This window comes from Adiantum capillus-veneris, chromosome 9, assembly GCF_014529385.1.
Source record: "Adiantum capillus-veneris isolate H3 chromosome 9, ASM1452938v2, whole genome shotgun sequence".
NCBI classification, from domain to species: domain Eukaryota; kingdom Viridiplantae; phylum Streptophyta; class Polypodiopsida; order Polypodiales; family Pteridaceae; genus Adiantum; species Adiantum capillus-veneris.
In genome coordinates this window covers 157509245-157524697 of record NC_140939.1, presented here as the reverse complement: position 1 = coordinate 157524697, position 15453 = coordinate 157509245, and the positions used below count along the sequence as shown (strand labels likewise).

The 15453-nt window shown below is 44.4% G+C and overlaps 1 protein-coding gene across 2 annotated transcripts in view; it reads left to right on the top strand.

Annotated features, from left to right (window-relative positions):
* Nucleotides 1-253: 253 nt before the first annotated feature.
* LOC147451445 (putative 4-hydroxy-tetrahydrodipicolinate reductase 1, chloroplastic) overlaps nt 254-15453 on the top strand; it is a 93347-nt gene continuing 78147 nt past the window's right edge. The window contains exons 1-4 of one of the 2 annotated variants that reach the window (XM_086520351.1): nt 337-419; nt 504-565; nt 661-983; nt 1365-1477. In XM_086520351.1, the coding sequence (XP_086376477.1) occupies nt 908-983; nt 1365-1477 (189 nt within the window). In that variant the 5' untranslated portion in view covers nt 337-419; nt 504-565; nt 661-907. Of the gene's footprint in view, nt 420-503; nt 566-660; nt 984-1364; nt 1478-15453 lie in introns of both variants that reach the window. The other variant, XM_086520352.1, reaches the window with a different exon arrangement.

Genomic DNA, 15453 nt, shown 5'->3' with positions numbered 1-15453 from the left:
ACGACAACATGCTGAGAACGACGGAGATAACTCGTCCTCCTCGGGTGACCCACCCTATGAGGAGGATGCACTTGAGTGTCCAAGGGCAAGAGCCCTAGCAACGTAAACACCAAGTGAACACAAGGTGTCCCTCTTAGAGTAAATGCAAGCTCTCTCTCTCTCTCTCCAATCTCCAATCCCCCCTCCCCCGCCGAAAAAAAGCAATAAATATGTCAGACATAACTAGAAGTATTAATTAGTGTTGTCATCTTTACTTGTGAGCCTAAATGTCCTATTTTGTATCTGCTCCTAGGGCGTTGCCTGAGCTCGAAACGTGCTGCTGGCAATCCGCGCCGAGTAGTTCTTAGGCAGCGTTCAGGAACATCTACTTGGAACTTGTTTAGTACAACGCAGCAGATGGAGGCGCTTACTTGGTCTACGTAAGTTGGACAAGAAGAAGGGAAATTTGAGAGAGAGAGAGAGAGAGAGAGAGAGAGAGAGAGAGATGTGTGTGGGTATTGCAGGGTCTTTGGTTTCAAAACCTCCCAAAGCCTTAGAGTCTCACGGCTCCACCTCATCTCACCAGGTTTGTCCTCTTACCAAGCGTTCTGTAGCTGGCTTGCATCAATCGGTGCAATGTGTCTGAGTTGCACACGTTTTCACATTATCTGTTGTATTCAGGATGACTAGCCTATGAGGGGTGCTTTGGTCCATGTTGAATATAGAACACATTTCACGTTTGTTGCGATCTTGATAAAAAGGACCCTTCTGTTGCCCTACTGGGAGCATTCTTTACCGTAAGCGACAGCATTTGAATGCAGAAAGCTGCTGTGGCGGTGTAATATTTAATTATCCTTGAGTTCGGCTGGATCCGGACTGGCCAGAGGAAGGAAACAAACATTCTCTGCTTGCAGTTTACCCCATTCTAATGATATGCTGGAAAGAGCAAGAAGCATGGCGTGGTCACATGGCTATAACTACGTGCAGAGAACTCAGTTGGCTGGGTGAGGGCTTGATTCTTAGCTGGCACTCCTTTGTCAGCTTTTCGAGTGGCACTTACTTATTTCCCTTTTATTTGGGGTGGAAAGAAAATCGCAAGGCATCACTTTCTTTGTCCAGTCACGATGAACCCTGTGGGGAGGACTCACTTTTTGCTCTTTGCCACCCTCTCTGAACCCAGCCTTAGCTGCCTATGCATATACACCCATACTACATGAGTCAGATTTTGGTGTGATCTTGAGTCAGCATTAGAGCTTTTATTGCACTTTTTCTTCATGTGTTTGTGGTACTTTTTAGTGTATGCATTATGTTTGTCTTCAGCATTACTGAGATTTGCTGGTCAAACCTCTTTACAAGTTTTAAATGCTTGTTTTACAATTTTTCAGGTTGTACACAATTAACACGTGGAGGATACAAGGGAAGCGCTAACTTTGTCACTTTTCCCTCTCATGCTGCTAGATCATGTTCAATTCTTGCTTCTGCCGACATCCCAATCATGGTAAAATGAAGATCTTATGTGTAATGTGAATGTATGTAATCTAGATGAGTATGACTGTTATATCATTTACATTTCATGGTAATAAGCTCGAAGTGGAATTGGACTTGATCTCTTTAGATAGTTGATTCCAGTGTTAGAATTCAAAGCTACTGGTAGGTCGTCAATTCAATTAGGGAAACTGGAATAGAGAATTGAAACTGAACTGAAATAGTTAACTGAACTGAAATAGTACACTGAGATGATAGACATACTGAATGAGTGAAAAGTATTTGCAGATTCAGATTAATGGTTCAAGGACAATCAGTACAGTATGTAATGAGTCTGGGCTCAAATGATTACAGAGTGAAGCTAGAAGAGAAAGGCTCGTAACAAGTATGTAATGAGTTTGGGTTCAAATGATTACAGAGTGAAGCTAGAAGAGAAAGGCTCGTAACTTGAGAATACTTGGAGATGGAAGCCGAAAGATAAACAGCTAGGCCAAGAACTACGAAATACAAGAAGCAAGAACCCCAATTACAATGTAATGGGTTCTATTTATAGCTTTCCAGGATTTACTGCAGTAACTGTCTCGGTAATTATTGACGTGTGTCTGATCCAGTGTTCGGCTTTCTAGGAGACAATTCCCACCTGCTAGGATTGTCTTCGCCTTCTACATCCTTCCCTCTTTTCTTGAATTTTGGTATAACTCCAAAATTTCTGAAAAAAATCCACCGCCTGATTCTGAATTGGTGTTGAGGAACCCTTTTGGGTTTCTGGTTGTGGCCCAAATCCTAAACCCTAAACCCATTTGTCTGTTTGTTGAGTTGGCCGATGTTCCTCATGAGTGGGCCGATATTCCTCATGATAGTACTCCTCTGGAGTCGCTAGCTCTTTTGGTATTGCTAGCTTTATACCATACTTCATGCTTGTTGAGTGCTTGACACCCCTATAATTGTAATTCCAAGGGTTTCCAGCCAAAGAAATTCTCGTGCTTCATTGGGAAAATCCACCGTTTGATTCTGAGATGGAACTACCCAATATCCTTCCACTGAACCCGCTTCCTCTTGGTCTTCTTCTGTGCTGGTGCTTCAGAAGTTACAGTGCAAGCATTGTCCTTTTGGATAAGTCTGTAAATGGCCTCTGCTCAAGCTGATCTCGCCTTGCAGTGGACATCTCCAATTCATAAGGGGTGAGAGGATTATAGATTTTGGTATGGAGATCATACAACGTGCGTCTATCCTTTGTCAAACGGGTTCTGGCCAGTTTATGACAATGCGAGGATGTGTGGATCCATCCTTTCGGAAGAGGCTGATTTGTTTTAACCCTAGTTTCAAAGAGGATCTCAGCCATTTCTCTGTACTGTGGTCCCAAACTTGGTTTAGCCGTAATATCCTTTTCAGGGATTTTAGAGGACTTCACAGTAAGTTGAAGCAGCTGATTTGTGATCTTGGTGAGATCTCTGAGCTGGATCTTCCATTGTCCCATACTGAGCTTGACCCTCTGCATTTCTCCTTGCAGTTCCAAAACATCATTTAGTTGGAGAGCATCATTGATCAGTGTTTGCCAGGTTTTCCATTCTACAGTGGCTCGCTCATACCAATCCTAAAGATCATCAGTGATGTTAAAGTATGTGAACCGATCCACTGGTTTTGGATGTTGAGAATACATTGCTGGGAAAAATCTGGGCAGTTCAGATTCCTTAGCAGGCAGTGCATACAGGAGAACTGGTGAATCAAACACAAATTCTAGGAAATAAGGTACAGCCTGATTCTCTTACTGCATCATCTTCCGAGTTACATGGACTAATTGAAAGAGTTTTCGAAGAGCAGTTGCCTGTTTCCCTACTGCCATTTGAGTCCGCGGTCCTTTACTGCTGGAAGTCTGATCTTTAATAATAGCTTGCACCCTCTAGTCGAAAACTCCTCTGACAATGTGCATCTAAAGTAGAACTTCTTTCAGTTGATTCCTCACTTCCTTCATGCACTTATATGAAGGTCTGTTCCTAAGCAAGAGATTCATTCAAGGGCTAAAGAATGTGTGTCTGCAGTAGACTATCGTTGCCAGTGTGGATTGACTATCTTGTCATCAGAAGTTGGTGCCCACTTAGATATCCTTTCCAACAGCTGGATGCTGCTGGGATACACCGGTAGTTGGTACAACTCCTGATCATGGAAAGAGACTGATTTCCAATGCTGAATGATTTCTCTGGCGTCGACATATAGCCTGTGAAAGCATCCTAGATCCGAGAGAAGAACATCATCCTCCAGATACATGCTCGTAATAGGAGCTTGCTGATGTCTTAACCTCTTGTTCAGTGTGATGAGCTGTAATGAATGTTGTTCATCACCTTTCAAGGTATCAGTCATAACTTTAGCTTTTCTTTTCACATCTGAACTGTGCTGTGACTGGTGTACTGGGGAGTCTTCAGTGTTGCCCGGTTGTTGATCATCAGCCCCCTGGTCTCCCGACTGCTGATCCTTGTACTGGTTTGGCTGGTCTGTTTTGGGTTCTCTGCCCCTTGTGGCAATTGATCCACCAACACCAGATCCTGAAGGTGGAGATGGAGGAGAGTCATTATCATCATCATGTTTATCTGCTGGTTCGTCCTCCCTCTCTTCATCCTTCTCTTCTGCTTCCTTAGAATCCTCATCGAGGTTATTCTGCTTATCAATGTAGTCCAAAATAGCTTGATTTGCCAAAGCACTGTTATATTCAGAAAGCTTATCCTACAAATCACTTTGCATAGTTTCCATAAGGGCCTTCAGATTATCCATATTGAAAGTGGCGTTGCCTTCTGGATTGAGAATATCAGCCAAGTAATTATATATGTATCTCTCTGTTAAAGAGGCTTTTAATGCAGTGTGGCTAGTCAGCAATGTGTTGAAATCAACCCTCTTCATTCTCAACATAGTTTCAAATCTGTCAGCAGCTCTCTCAGTCCCTGTCTTGTCTTCAATTAAGTGCCTATTGTCAAATTCAAGCTTTAACAGCTTACTTTCCAATGTCTGAATTGTCCTGAGTGATTGATTTTTAAGAATACTATGCTGCATGGATTGTGCCCCTATATCCTGTTTCAACTTCTGGACTTGTTGCTCACTGATCCTCAATTCTTCTTTTAACTTGTTCACTTCATCAGTGGACGCTGAGACATCCATCATTTGTCTCAAGGCATTGACAATCGTATTCCAAGATGACTGGATAAGCATTGAGCAACCATCCATTATTGTTGTTGGGTCAGAGGGAACTGACTCATAAACCGTAACAGGGGCTATATATGGTAATGTGGTAAAGTCAGGTTTCTGTAGAATTAATCGTCTTGTGAGGGGGTGATTCTGTAGCTGTTGTAATCTGTCCTTTTTGGTTAAAGCTAAAGCCAATTCACTGAAAGGGATAGGAACTTTACTGGTTGGACTGACTGGTTCTGGACCTTTTCCTTTATCAATATGAACTGCCAGTTTCTCAGCACTGGTTCTTTCTGGCTGGTCTTTTTCAGCAATGGTGTTTGCTGGATTCTGCTCTGCTTGCTGGCTGGTCCCAACAGTAATCCGTGCTGGAGCTTGTTCTTCAGATGTTGCTGAAGGCTGAGCTACTGAAGTTTGGCCAGCCGAAAATTTTGCAGTAGGTGTAACAGACTTGGACACTCCAAGTCAAGAATCAACCGCGACAACACCAAATAACCACTTCAAAACAAGTCACGGATCACAATAGATTTGCACTGGCCCGACGGAGTTCCGTGCCTAGAGATATTGGCCCCAAAGACTGGCGTCTCTTTCGGTATTTCTTTTTATATTCATAAGATCAAAGTACAAGAGAGTGGCCGGGGTTTCACTCTCAGACTCTGTGTCCAGATGCTCTGAGAAGTGAAGCCCTCACCACTTATTTAAAGATACAAGGGATGCCCAAAAGCAGAGCCCCAAAAGCTTTAAAAATAAAAAACATTAGTTCTCTCTCTCTCTCTCTCTTAAGAGAGTCTTTTCTCTCTTTTTTTTTATAAAAAAAGCAAAATTCGCGTCGCTCATCATTTATTATTATTATTATTTTTTTCCAACCTCTGCGATTTTCGGAAATTAGGGTTTTTGGCAGAAATTAGGGTTTGTAGGAATTTTAGGGTTTATGGCAGAAATTAGGGTTTTTACTATTCGCCACGTCATCACTTTGTGACATACCCCCCTCTTGAAAGCATTGTAATCGACCACGATTATTCCTGCAAAACCGACAAAAGCCATAAACCGTCTTAGCAGACACTGACTGTTAGTACCTACATACTAGGAACACACATCTAGCACATGTACAAAATCGACAGTCACATCACACGACATCACAGGACATCACCAGACATCACAGGACATCACATGACATTCAAAATTCATTCGGATCTTAGACCATGATTTATCGGCAATGTAGCTAGCAATCACATCTAGGTCCAATCGGGACCTCATCGATGTCGGATTGACTAACCCCTATTGCAACCATGTCTATTCGAGATCAATCAGACCAAAATGCTGCAGTCATTTCGGCTATCAGTTCCTGCACTCACAAGAAGTCAAGAACAAATCAGTATCATTATCAGGAATTCCATTTCATAAAGTCATCCAACAGAATACTGTCAGCTATCAGTATCCTTGAAGCTCAAAGAGACATCAGTGACTTTAGTATCAAAATCAAGGCATCTGTTGACAAAGGAGCGGAGTAACTCCCCTCTTGTGCATCCCATTGCACCAGATCTTCGGCCAAGCCAGAATTTCTGGGTTCCGTTTGGAGTAGACTATGCTAAACCAAAACATCGAGGTAAAGTTTCACAATCCGAGGAGTATCTGCTAGGTCCTCCTCCATCCACTTCGCATCAAATGTAGGAAAGGTTCTTGAACTTAACCAAGAACCGCCTTCGGATTTTACCTTTCTTCGTATCGTTATGTGCCAAAATCTGTTGAAGAACAAGGATCTCCTCGTTTTCTTCCACTTCGGGTTGCTCATCAGGCTCCCCATCATCAGGCACATCACCCTTAACAGGTTTCAAGAGACTCACATGCAATGCATTGTGAATCCTCCAAGTATCTGGCAGTTTCAATCGGAAGGAGACATCGTTTATCTTGTCAGTGATCTGGAAAGGTTTGTAGTATCGCATACTAAGCTTTGGAAAGACCCTCTCCTTTCCCTTTTTCTTCCGTAGGCGTGCCTTCTCAAAACGTAAGAGCACCCAATCATCCTCCTTTAATTTCAAGTCGCGACGATGGCGATCCGCTGCCTTTTTCTGTCGTTCTTGAGACTCCTGCAAAGTCTCGCGAACCTTGGCAAAAGCCGTATCCAAATCTCGCGAATATTCATCCTCTTCAAATATCTAATCTTTCGTGCTCAAGAAGGATGGAACCTTCGCAGTACTTTCAACAATCTCACATGGCGTCTTCCCCGTCGAAGAGTGTATCGTGTTATTGTAGGCAAATTCCACCAAAGGTAAGTTCTTTTCCCATTGAGTTTTCTGATCCGAGATACATGACTTCAATAAATCTAAAACCACTGAATTGGCAATCTCAGATTGCTCGTCAGTCTGCAAGTGGAACGCTGACGAGAACTGCAACCGCGTGCCAATGTTCTCCCAAATTGCCTTCCAAAACAAACTCATAAATCTGGGGTCTCTGTCGGAGACAATCGTCTCAGACGTGCCATGTAATCGGAAAATCATCGTCATCATTCTATGTAATCGGGAGATCAAAAATGAATTCCATTTCAATACTTTCCCAGGGGCGGGTGGGTATGGGTAAAAGGGTGTAACAATCTCTGTGTCTTATGCCTGTCAAACTTGACCTTCTGGCATACTGTGCACAACTCTTCCACATCCTTTTTGAGTCACGGCCAAAAGAAGTATCTCTCTACCCTTTCATGGTGGTAGCAATGCCGCGGTGACTCGTAAAAGGTGGACAATGGCATTCAGTCATAACCTTATCCCTCAACGGCTGTGTAACGCACAACATAGTCTTTCTCATCAAGTAGCCTTCCTGAAGGGAGTATCCCGCTACTGTCTCCCCATCCCGTATCTATCACAAAACGGGAGCGTACACGAGCACTTGAACATCTGAAAATTAAAATACTTTGCAAATGTGAGAGAAGGGAGAAGATCAACACAGTATTGGGGACCAGAAGATGGGCTGGTCCCCCCCCCCCGTTAAGAGTATTCTTCTATTCAGGGAGAATTCGTATACAAGCACGGGAACCCGAGGAAACCCCTCCGTTCTGTAATCTTAGACCCGAAGGTCGTGCTTTCCCGTAAAGGGCTTGCGCACAAGGCCGTTCCTTCCCGTAAGGGACTTAGGCGCGAAGCCGTACTTTCCCGTAAGGGACTTAGGCGTGAAACCGTGCTTCCCGTGAAGGGCCTTCTCGTAAGAAGGGAGTTTCCTGCAAAACAAACCACACAAACACGCGACAACAATTCGTTTGGCGAATCCACAATAGATACCTGTGGTTCTTGCGCGGGAAAAGCGACTTCCGTGCTTCGTAGTCTCGCGATCTCTTGCGGCAGAGTCTTCTCTTGCTGATGTTGGTACCTCCCGTGAGTGAGGGCATGTGGTGCTTTTATAGCTCCCTGTCCACGGCACGAATAACTGCTCGCGTAGAGATAGCGGGCGTTTTTTTTTTTTTTTTTTTGCGCTGTTCTACCCGAAATAGGGAGAGAGAATTCGCTGGCTGGTTTTGTTGCTTTATCTTATAAGTGGCTGCCCACTTATTAAGTGGGCGGCCGGCATATTTTAAAATTGGTCTGAACCTACCCAAAAACTCAATAAAACCTTATAAGTTAAAACCAATGCATTTAACAACACTTCCCAGGCGTCCCTGGATGCAACCACATGCACGAATGCAATGCAAACATAGATTCCTCGCGGGAAAGCGTCTGCCTTCCCGTGATTGTTCCTGCTTTTCGTAAAAAGCTTCATTGAACCCATCTTTATTCTTGTGCTTGCGTTCTTACGCGTATTTTCTTACTCAGTTCGGATTTCCTCCTTAGCCTACGGGATGCCCCCTTACTGATGCACCTGTCACCCATCATGTGACGCATCAGGGGCACTCGTAACCCGGCCCTTTCCACCGAACTTACGGAAACTCCTTCGCGATGTTTACCGTCACCCATCAAATGACACATCAGAGTTGTCCGTTCTTGTTGGCAGTTCCTGTAGCTACAATCTTTTAACAGTTCTTAGTGCACACAATAAAATATCCTAAAAAAGAGATTAATTATTAAAAATAAGAAAATAGTCCAATTAGCAACATCCCTCTGGCTTCTAAACAATTGACCTCAACTGTAGTGCTTGGACATATACCTCCAGTATCTCGGGATAAGCTGCTAATTCCTCCTGCGTCATCCACTTAGCATCTAGATTCGAATAGTTCTTAAACTTAACCAAATACTTCCATGTTATCTTTCCGGATTTGAGAGACCGCTCTTGATGACTTACTATTTGCTCCGGTTGGAGTATTTCTTCCGTTTCCTCAACCTCAGGAGGTTCCTCAGCACTAGGCTGGCTTGGAGGCGGTCCCACATACGGCCGGAGTAAACTGACATGGAAAGCATTATGGATCTTCCAATTAGGCGGTAGCGCTAATCGGAACGTGACATCATTTACTTGCTCAGTGATCTTAAACGGCCCATAATAACGGGTAGAAAGTTTTACCACCTTTCCCTTATGAGACGCTTGTTTCTTAAGTCTTGCCTTCTCAAACTTGAGTAAGACTAATTGTCCGACTGTTAAGTTTAGATTCCTTCTGTGCTTGTCTGCAGCTTTCTTATGCTTTTCTTGAGAGCGTAGAATAGCTCTCCTAACTTGCCCGTAGGCTGTGTCCAAGTCCCGGACAAATTCATCTGTTGAAAAGATCTTATCCTTAGTTAAAAGGATGGGTGGAAGCAAAGGCTTACCATATAGAATCTCAAAAGGTGCTTTCCCTATCGATGAGTGTATGGTATTGTTATACGCATACTCGACAAGAGGCAAATATTTCTCCCAGTCAGATTGCCGGTTTGACACATAAGCTTTTAACATATCCAATACTGTGGAATTGGCTATCTCACTTTGCCCGTCCGTTTGAGGATGGTAGGCAGATGAAAAGTTCAGCTTCGTACCAAGATTATCCATCAAGGCACGCCAAAAATTTCCTGTCATGCGAGGATCTCGATCACTCACAATAGACTTAGGCATTCCATGATGCTTAAAGATCTGTGCCAGAAAGACCCTAGCCATATGATTTGCTTTTATCGTTTTCTTGACTGGTATAAAGTGTTCTTGCTTGCTTAACCTATCCACAATGGTCCAGATCGCGTCATTTCCAGTCTGAGTTCTAGGGAGGTCCATGATGAAGTCCATGGCAATACTTTCCCAAGGTTCATTAGGCACAGGCAAAGGTTGTAGCAACCCAGGCGTCTTATGCCGATCATACTTCACTTTTTGGCAAACCAAACATTCCCTGACATACTTATCAATGTCTGCTATAAGGCTAGGCCAAAAGAAATATCTTTCCATTGCTAAGGTCGTAGGGAGAATACCCCGATGACCCGCATAAGGCGAAGCGTGTGCTTTATCCATGATCTTCTTTCTTAATGGTTCCGCCACACATATGGCCTGATGGTGGTAGAGATAACCGTCATGAATGGAATAGGGAAACTCATTCTCTCCACGATGTAGCTTTCTCCAAATGGTGGAGAAGTCTGGATCATTCGGATATAAATCCGGTAGTGCTTCTAATTCTTGGTGATACACCGAAGTTATAGCGTTCACCCTTGGCCACCTAGACAGTGCGTCTGCGACTATATTCTTACTCCCAGCCGTGTGAAGGATCTGGAAGTGAAACATAGACAAAAAGTTTGCCCATCTCATCTGCTTCTCAGATAGTTTCCTTTGCGTAAGAAAATACCGCAAACTCTGGTGATCAGTCTTGATCACAAAATCCGCTCCTAGAAGATAGTGCTTCCAGTTGAATAAGGCGTGAATCACAGCCGTGAGTTCCTTTTCATAGATTGATGCATGCAACTTTGCATCCTTAAGCCGTCTGCTTTCGTAGGCCACTGCATGGCCTTCTTGGTTTAACACTGCTCCGATGCAATCGCCTGAAGCATCGCAGTGAACCTCAAATGGTTTTCTTAAGTCGGGCACTATCAAAATAGGTCCATGGCTTAGCAAGTACTTGAGCCGTTCAAAAGCTCCTTGTTGTCTCGATCCCCTTCTGAAAGGAATCTTCTTCTTTGTCAAGTCATAAAGTGGTGCTGCTACATGAGCAAATCCTCAAACAAACCTTCGATAATACGAACATAATCCGAGGAAACTACGTACATCATGTACCGTAGTGGGAATAGGCCAATCTTCTACCACTCGGATCTTGGCAGGATCCATACTCACTTGATTGTGAGAGACTATATGGCCGAGATAGTGTATCTCTGAGAGAAAGAACTCGCTCTTCTTTGCATTCACATGCAACTCATGCTTTCGTAATTCTTGAAACACTAAGTCCAAGTGCTTCCCTTTCTCTGATTCTGTGTTTCCTTGAACATTTGGAACGGAGTTCGAGCTTGGTGGTGCGGGTTCCTTCCTTGCTTTCTCTTGCCTCGTAGAGGCTTGCTCTTGCCGTTGCTGCTTTAGCGGGCAGTTCGGTTTCATATGTCCTTTCTCGCCACAGTAGAAGCATCCTCCTTCCTCTCTGAAAGTTTGAAGTTGAGTAGGAGAAAGGTACTTAGTTCGCTTGCCAGTGCCCTCTGGCTTCTTAGAATGATCATCGTCTCTAGATGGAGGGCGTTTTCTTCCTTGGCCCCCTTGGTCATCATAGACCCCTCCTTGTCTTGCACGGTAAGTGCTATGCCCCATCTTTCTAGGCGTCCCAGTTGAGTGCAAATCCTCAGCAATGATTGCTGATTCCATCATCCTCTGAAGAGTATCATGCGGATACACCTTCATACTCTTTCGAAGCTGCGGTTGGAGACCTGCTTCGAACTTTCGTTTCTTTTCCTCGTCGGCAATCTTCATGAAGGGAGTGACCTTCAGAAGAACCGACCAATACTTGTCCACATAAGTCGTTACTCTTTCATGTTCCTTCTGGGCAAGCCAGTCCCATTCCTTCCGTATGTCCTGCTCGAAGTCAGGCGGAAGAAATTGTTCATAAAATTCGGATTTAAAGCCTTCCCAAGTTTTGGCTTGAGAACCTTCCAGAATCTTGGCTAATCACCAATTACTTGCCGTTTCCTTGAGGTGCATCCCCACATGGCGTAATTTGGATTTTTCTGTGAAGTGCCCATTGGTAAAGGCGACTTCAAACTGTTTGATGAAGGACAGTGCTTTGGAGATGTCTCTCCGTCCGTTGTAGGTTTCGAACTTGATGTCCTTGTCACCTGATTTGAAGACTCTCATGCGATGTTGAGACTTGCGACCTTACTTCTTGAATCGAGGTTTATCTTTAGGTTGATGTAGGGTAGTGGCGGTAGTAGCTGCTTCCTTCTTCTGACGAGATGATCGAGAAGTAGAAGTATAATCAGGAGAGTAAGATGGAGATGAGATAGAGATGTCCTTGCTCTCATCTAGCAGAGAGAGCGCTTTTTCTTGGCCTTTCCTTGAAGTAGGCCGTTCATTCCGATCCAAAGATCCTTTGTGCACCTCGGCACATGCTTCTTCTCTTGCCTCCTGTGGTCTCACACCAACAGTGTTGTCTGGATGCTTGGCTGCATCAGTTCCATTCGTTTTCTTCATTCCGCCCAAAAGCTTTTGGACGTCTGGCAGCAGTAAAATTTGTTGCAACTCCACAAGCTGAGCTTGCACTTGTTGAAGCTCCTCTTCAACGCTTCTCCCTTGGCTCGACATGGTTCTTCCCGTTCTTCCCGGAATTGTCCTTCTTTGCAGAGAAAGAGGGGAGTCCGAGCTCTGATACCACTGTCACAAAACAGGAGCGTACACGAGCATTTGAAAATCTGAAAATTAAAATACTTTGCAAATGTGAGAGAAGGGAGAAGATCAACACAGTATTGGGGACCAGAAGATGGGCTGGTCCCCCCCCCGTTAAGAGTATTCTCATATTCAGGGAGAATTCGTATACAAGCACGAGAACCCGAGGAAACCCCTCCGTTCTGTAATCTTAGACCCGAAGGTCGTGCTTTCCCGTAAAGGGCTTGCGCACAAGGCCGTTCCTTCCCGTAAGGGACTTAGGCGCGAAGCCGTACTTTCCCGTAAGGGACTTAGGCGTGAAGCCGTACTTTCCCGTAAGGGACTTAGGCGTGAAGCCGTACTTCCCGTGAAGGGCCTTCTCGTAAGAAGGGAGTTTCCTGCAAAACAAACCACACAAACACGCGACAACAATTCGTATGGCGAATCCACAATAGATACTTGTGGTTCTTGCGCGGGAAAAGCGACTTCCGTGCTTCGTAGTCTCGCGATCTCTTGCGGCAGAGTCTTCTCTTGCTGATGTTGGTACCTCCCATGAGTGAGGGCATGTGGTGCTTTTATAGCTCCCTGGCCACGGCACGAATAACTGCTCGCGTAGAGATAGCGGGCGTTTTTTTTTTCTTTTTTTGCGCTGTTCTACCCGAAATAGGGAGAGAGAATTCGCTGGCTGGTTTTGTTGCTTTATCTTATAAGTGGCTGCCCACTTATTAAGTGGGCGGCCGGCATATTTTAAAATTGGTTTGAACTTGCCCAAAAACTCAATAAAACCTTATAAGTTAAAACCAATGCATTTAACAACACTTCCCAGGTGTCCCTTGATGCAACCACATGCATGAATGCAATGCAAACATAGATTCCTCGCAGGAAAGCGTCTGCCTTCCCGCGATTGTTCCTGCTTTTTGTAAAAAGCTTCATTGAACCCATCTTTATTCTTGTGCTTGCGTTCTTACGTGTATTTTCTTACTCAGTTCGGATTTCCTCCTTAGCCTACGGGATGCCCCCTTATTGATGCACCCGTCACCCATCATGTGACGCATCAGGGGCACTCGTAACCCGGCCCTTTCCACCGAACTTACGGAAACTCCTTCGCGATGTTTACCGTCACCCATCAAATGACACATCAGAGTTGTTCGTTCTTGATGGCAGTTCCTGTAGCTACAATCTTTTAACAGTTCTTAGTGCACACAATAAAATATCCTAAAAAAGAGATTAATCATTAAAAATAATAAAATAGTCTAATTAGCAACAATATCCATGTGAAAATATCTGCAAAATTCGTATCTGTGGCATACTGGTCGACCATATCCTTGAAGCTCCTATGATGTATCGCGGAAATAGCCAGAACCAACGGTTTCCGAGACAAAGCATCTGCCACCACATTCTTCTGTCCCTGCACATGGACAATTTGGAAGTGGAACTGTGACAAGATGTTCGCCCACCGCATCTGCTTTTCCGAAAGCTGCTTCTGTGACAAGAAGTAGCGCAAACTCTGATGGTCTGTAAAGACAATAAAATCCGCTCCGAGTAGGTGATGCCACCACTGAGTAAGAGCATGGATAACCGCCAAAAGCTCTTTCTCATAGATCTGTGCTGTCATCTCCGGCCTAGAGAACAAACGGCTCTCGTAAACTATGACATGGCCTTCTTGCATCAAGACCGCACCCAGACTACGACCACAAGCATCACAATACACTTCAAATGACTTTTGCAAGTCCGGCAAAGTCAAAATAGGTCCCGTAGTCAATTTCTCTTTCAATGTCCGAAAGGTAGTCACCTTTGTGGGTCCCCACGAAAAAGGTACTCCTTTCTGTGTCAAGGTATGCAAAGGGGAAGCAACCTCTGCAAACTTTCGTATGAACCACCTGTAGTACGAACACAGTCCCAAGCAGCTTCTAACTTCATGGACATTCCTCAAATCGGGCCAATCATGGATAGTCTCTATCTTGGCCAGGTCCATTTGCACTCTTGCTGCTGACACAATGTGTCCCAAAAAGTGTATCTCTGGTAGGAAAAATTCACTTTTCTTTGTATTAATCACTAACGTGTGATCTCGTAATGCTTGAAAGACTTGAAGCAGATGATCTCTGTGTTCTGCCTCATTCTTGGAGAAAACAATGATGTCGTCAAAGAAAGTGCCAACAAATAGCCCGTACTCTCGAAAAATCCTGTCCATCATCCGGTTAAATGTTGCAGGAGCATTGGTTAAGCCAAAAGGCATCACCAAAAACTCAAATAACCCAAGAGTCGTCCGAAAAGTTGTCTTGTAGACATCTCCTGGCGCTATCTTGATTTGATGATATCCACTCTTCAAGTCAATCCTACTAAAGCACGAGGATCCCTGTAACCTGTCGAGTATATCATCGATCCTAGGAATCGAAAATCTGTTCTTGATGGTGATTTCGTTGAGAGTGCTATAATCGATGCACGTCCTCCAAGATCCGTCTTTCTTCAAAACCAACAACATTGGAGAGCAATACGGTGAAGTACTAGGCTGGACAGGACCCTTTTCCAAGAGGTCTTTCACTTGTTTCATAATCTCTTCATTCTGTGCTCGGCTCCATAGTTACATGGGACGGCGGGTCGGGGTCGGGAATGGGGTCGGGACGGCAAAAGTCAGGAAACGGGGACGGGGGTCGGAACGGCAAAAAAAAAGAGAGTTTTTTTGGCATTTTTTGACCTACGCACATGCCACACAGACAGAGCATTACTTTGACCAGAGCATCACTTTGACCATAAATGTACACTAAATAGACCAAAGAACACGAGTCATATAGGCTGAAATGTGCTAATAAAACATCGATGATCGATGGATACAAAATGAGGAGTGCATGCCACAAGGGCTCAAGAGTCAAAAAGCCTAAAGGACTTAGGACAAGCCTGAGGCCTCAAGGATAACGAAAAGTACAAAGGGCTATGTAGTAGGTAGAGTCGTAGACTCAAGAGTCTAGACTCGAGAGGCGAGTGATCAATGATCATCAAACTCAAGAAGTGCTCGCCTGTTGAATCTCCACATCGTCGTCGTAGTCGAGGTCGTCAGTGACGTATGAGGGCTCCGGCTCGGGAGGCTCGAAATCCTCCTCTAGCTCCTCCAAA